Raw genomic sequence first — 4,334 nt, forward strand, 5'->3', positions numbered from 1 at the left:
TAACTATAATACATTTAAATGTGTACAAATGCACTATCTTTCAAGTTTATCAGTATCAGTATCAGTAATGTTTTTTTTAAAACAGTTTTCTCCCATCAGATGTTGTTGATCAGCTCTAGGAAGCCCAGTTGTATGTAAGTAAGTAAGTAAATTATACTTATAGAGCACTTTTCCAGACCAGGGTCACAAAGCGCTCAAACAATAAAAACAAAACTCAATAAAATATATACTTAAAAGATCAGGATAATCGAGAACAACACAGGAGTCTCAGAAAATCAGGGAAAGTAGTCAAAGAGTATAACTGAACCTGAAGAAAAAATTACACTCATATACAGATATAAGCTACTAAATATGTTCATTGAAATAGATTTTTTTTTTCAGTTGGTTGAGAAAATAACTTCTGCATCCACTTGAAAAAAAATGGAAATGTTGTTTAATCTTCAAATGAATGATGACCTCCTTGGGTGAGGTAATAAAAGAGAAATACGCCTAATATATAATTCTTAACAACATTGTGTTTTACATATTAATTCATTTAAAACACTCTTATAAAAGCAGCAATACGCAAAATTCAAAATATTGTGTCTAGCTCCCTCCAGAGTCAGAACAGTGTAATTGCAATGTTGTGCAACCTCTGTTACCGCATACATCTGTTATTACAAAACAAGATGGAGGCCATTTTTGTGTTATTTTCTGGTTTGATCCAGACACAGTTACATACAACATTAAAATAACAGTGACTTATACTACAGAATTAAACCAATGATTACAGAACATATATATTAGAATATATAAGAAAGTTTATCAATCAAATTACATCAGCGCTGCTTTTACTCATGTTCAAGTTTTTCATCTCAAAACGGGAGCCAACAATGTTATTCTCTGGAGCTGAAGGTTCCACGATGGTTTGGAAATACGATGAGAAACATCCCTGCTGGACAAACACAAATATAAATAAAAGTACACCGGCTGTACATCTTATCTGCTCTGGAACGTAAACGTGACGTAATCCTTAAGATATAAACTGAAAGGTCGTTATTATTAATAAATAAACATTTATCTAGAGTCTAGATATTATATATATACATATATATATATATATATATATATATAATATATAATCTAGATTCTAGAGGAAAGAAGGCGGGTCAACTGGCAGTTTGATTGACATATCACCGTCCAATCATTTTAAAATGGGCTTCTTTAAATAATTACCTACTAGAGGGCATTTCATCATAACCTCTCATGACACAGCTAGTGATGATATCATTTCGGTTTGACAAAAACTTCTAAAATAAAAAAATATATATAACTTGTAGTATTACTTTTTTAGACCACATTTTAGTACTAATACGATTGATAGTAATAACATTTGAAAGCCAGAGGCCATACCTGCTACTACTCCTTACTGCTGCTTTTTTAGCATTTAAAATTTCATTGACTGCAATGAGTTCCACAGGACAGCAGGTGGCACTGTTTTTAAATCGTAAGAGTAAAGAGGGGTACTGGGTGAACACACAGTGATGTCAACTCTCACGACAGGAACTCAGAGTCTTTATTATCGAGAACACGACGACGACGACCAAGTACACACATCACTCGACACGAGTGTGTGTTCAGTTCAGTTGTTGCTCATCGTGGTTCTGATCCAGTTGTTGTAGCGACACACGCGAGCGTAGACGCTGGGGTGGTCCTTCATGGCGCAGTCGTACCCCCAGGACACCACGCCCTGCAGCATGCCGCTGCACACCAGAGGCCCGCCGGAGTCGCCCTGCAGTTAGTGGAGACAAGAGCTTCAGCAAGAGTCACCTGAAGAAACCATCAGTGAGAGAGGGTCACCTGGCAGCTGCTGGCTCCTCCGCTCATGAACCCGGAGCACAGCATGTTGTCGGTCATCAGGTGAGGGTAGGCGTTCTTGCAGATCCGGTCGTCGATGATGGGCTGCCTCAGACACTGCAGCCTGTCGGGGAAGTTGCCTGGGAACGGAAGCGAGTGAGCGACGAAGCTTCGAAAACATGACACCCGTCGGCAGGAACTCACTGCCGTTGGCGGAGGTGTTGCCCCAGCCGGACACCAGGCAGTTCTCGTCGGCGGCGGCGCAGCGCGTGGGCAGCGCCACGGTCTGGACGTAGCTGTTCAGGGCGGCTGGGCGGCTAAGCTTGATCAGCATGATGTCGTTGTCCAGGTTGTAGCTGTTGTACTGCGGGTGTTTGATCAGCCTGGCGGAGTCGATCCACTGCTCCGTGCCCTCGTTCACCGCGATGTTGTGCTCGCCGAGGCGCACCTGGATACGCCTGCGGGGGACACCAGGGGGCGTCAGTCAAAGGGGGGGGGGTTGAAACACCTGACACTGCACCTGCAGTTGTCGGGTTGAGTGTTGTGTTGCCCTGGATGTCATTGTGCGTCCATTTCCTTCTTCTTTATATTATTTGTGACAGAACTACTTTCTACTTTTTCTCTTTTATCTATATTAATCTATGTTCATCAAGTATTACCCTTTTGCACAAAATATTTGAACATAATGACGAAATTAACATTGAGAAAACCCCCCCAAAAATTGTGGGTTCTTGCCTTGACCTTTGGGACAGATTTTGGTCTGACTTTTTTTCCTCTACCTTTGCTTCGCTTGTCATTTTGTAACACAGCTGAGCCTCATTATTGACAAGAAGATTTCAACAGTAGCATCCATGCTAATCGTCACGACACATGCTAATTAAATCGAGCGACAAGTCACTGATGTCGGCGAATACTCGGGATGTCAAAGACACAAAAGTATTTTTATTCTGACACCAGCTGGTTACCACAACCTTTTACAAAAAAAAAATTAAAAACTAAAAAAGGCAAATCAATCTTTTTTATAATGAAAGACTGAAAGTCTTAATAATGAAAAACATAATCCAGGTATAAAACAACATGTTAGTGATATTTCATTATCTTTTTAAATGACATAAAAGTGATAAATGAAATGCAAACAGCTCTTGTTAAAGCTGAATCCTCTGACTCATGTTTAATGGAGGCGACGTCAAACCTGTGATAAAAACCTCATTTAAAAATGTCTATAAAGACTCATATGTCGCAGACAAAAATATCCATTTGTCATTTTTCACATGTGAATCCACATCAGCTCTAAAAATGATAAGTGAGTAATTTTTATTTATATAGCGCTTTTCCAGACCAGGGTCACAAAGCGCTTAAACAATCAAAACAGAACTCAATAAAGTATATACTTTGAAGGTCAAGATAAAACTGATAACACAACAGGAGTTCCAGAAAATCAAGGAAAATTAGATTTTCTTTAATACAAATTAAAAAAAAAGAAAAGACAAGAAGACATTTTGAGAAAAGGACCTTTTGTTTTATATCTGTGACAATCCAAAGGTAATTATAGGTGAATTACAAACAGTCCAGAGACGCAGTATAAGGGAGTGGGACTCACGACTTGTAGCAGTGAGCGGCAGAGACCACCCACTGGCTGGAGATCAGGGAGCCGCCACAGAAGTGGTAGCCGGCGTTCAGGGACACCTGGTAGGGCACCGAGTGCCTGGAACACTCGTAGCCTCCGACCACTTTCTCATCCTCACCGGCGGCAACTGAAAAAAAAGCTCGGTGTCAGATAAAAAGAATGGAACCGTCAACCTTCAGAGGCGCCTTCTCTCTCACATGCAGCTCCGATCAGAGCCAGAAACAGCAGAACCTTCATGCTGGCAGAACTTCTGAGAGAGAAGCAGCTCATCCCATTTATATCCCCAGCTTCACCATTTCAGCAAGGTCAGCGCTTTCCAGAGGTGGGAACGGACCACATGCTCAGAAGCACTTTGACCTTGAGGCTTGGACTTTTATCGATGTTCTGAAAAACTATTTAAAAAAAAAAGTGGAAAATGAGAAGAACCAGAAGAACTAGATATTTAGTCTGAGACAAACAGAACAATTATGAATCACAGAACAGAGGAATAAAGTTTCGACTGAAAAACACTTTGGAAAAATTGTCTGGATGTTTAAAAAAAACACTGAATGTAAATAAATAAAAAAATGTTGAGAGAAGAAAAGATGGAGTTGATGAAAGACTAGGTTTATAGAGAACTGCTTGAAGAAACCATGAGCCTGCAGGACGTTTGCGAGGGCAGTGAAGCACATGCATGAGGTCAGCAAGACGGCGTTGAGCTGTGTTAGATAATCTTAACATATTTTCTTGTTGCTATGGTGATGAAGATAAGGGAGGAATCTTCATGGACCATGATGTTTTCTGATGATACAGTGAGAAGGAAGAATGGAGGCGAGGGAGCGAAAAGATTTGTACGAAGCACACAGTAAAAAACTTGCAACTTCCATGAAAA

General features: G+C 40.3%; 1 protein-coding gene across 1 annotated transcript; it reads right to left on the minus strand.

The window, feature by feature from the left end:
- Positions 1 to 1,538: 1,538 nt before the first annotated feature.
- On the minus strand, positions 1,539 to 3,712 carry LOC148083577 (trypsin-like). The gene is made up of 5 exons (XM_087786650.1): positions 3,661 to 3,712; positions 3,437 to 3,590; positions 2,041 to 2,294; positions 1,840 to 1,976; positions 1,539 to 1,771 (listed from the first exon to the last, which is right to left on the minus strand). Exons 1-5 carry the CDS (start codon positions 3,698 to 3,700, stop codon positions 1,622 to 1,624), a joined length of 735 nt encoding a protein of 244 aa, XP_087642776.1. The 5' UTR covers positions 3,701 to 3,712; the 3' UTR covers positions 1,539 to 1,621.
- Positions 3,713 to 4,334: the final 622 nt, after the last annotated feature.

Source organism: Callionymus lyra, chromosome 3 (assembly GCF_982586985.1).
Source record: "Callionymus lyra chromosome 3, fCalLyr1.hap1.1, whole genome shotgun sequence".
NCBI classification, from domain to species: Eukaryota; Metazoa; Chordata; class Actinopteri; order Syngnathiformes; family Callionymidae; genus Callionymus; species Callionymus lyra.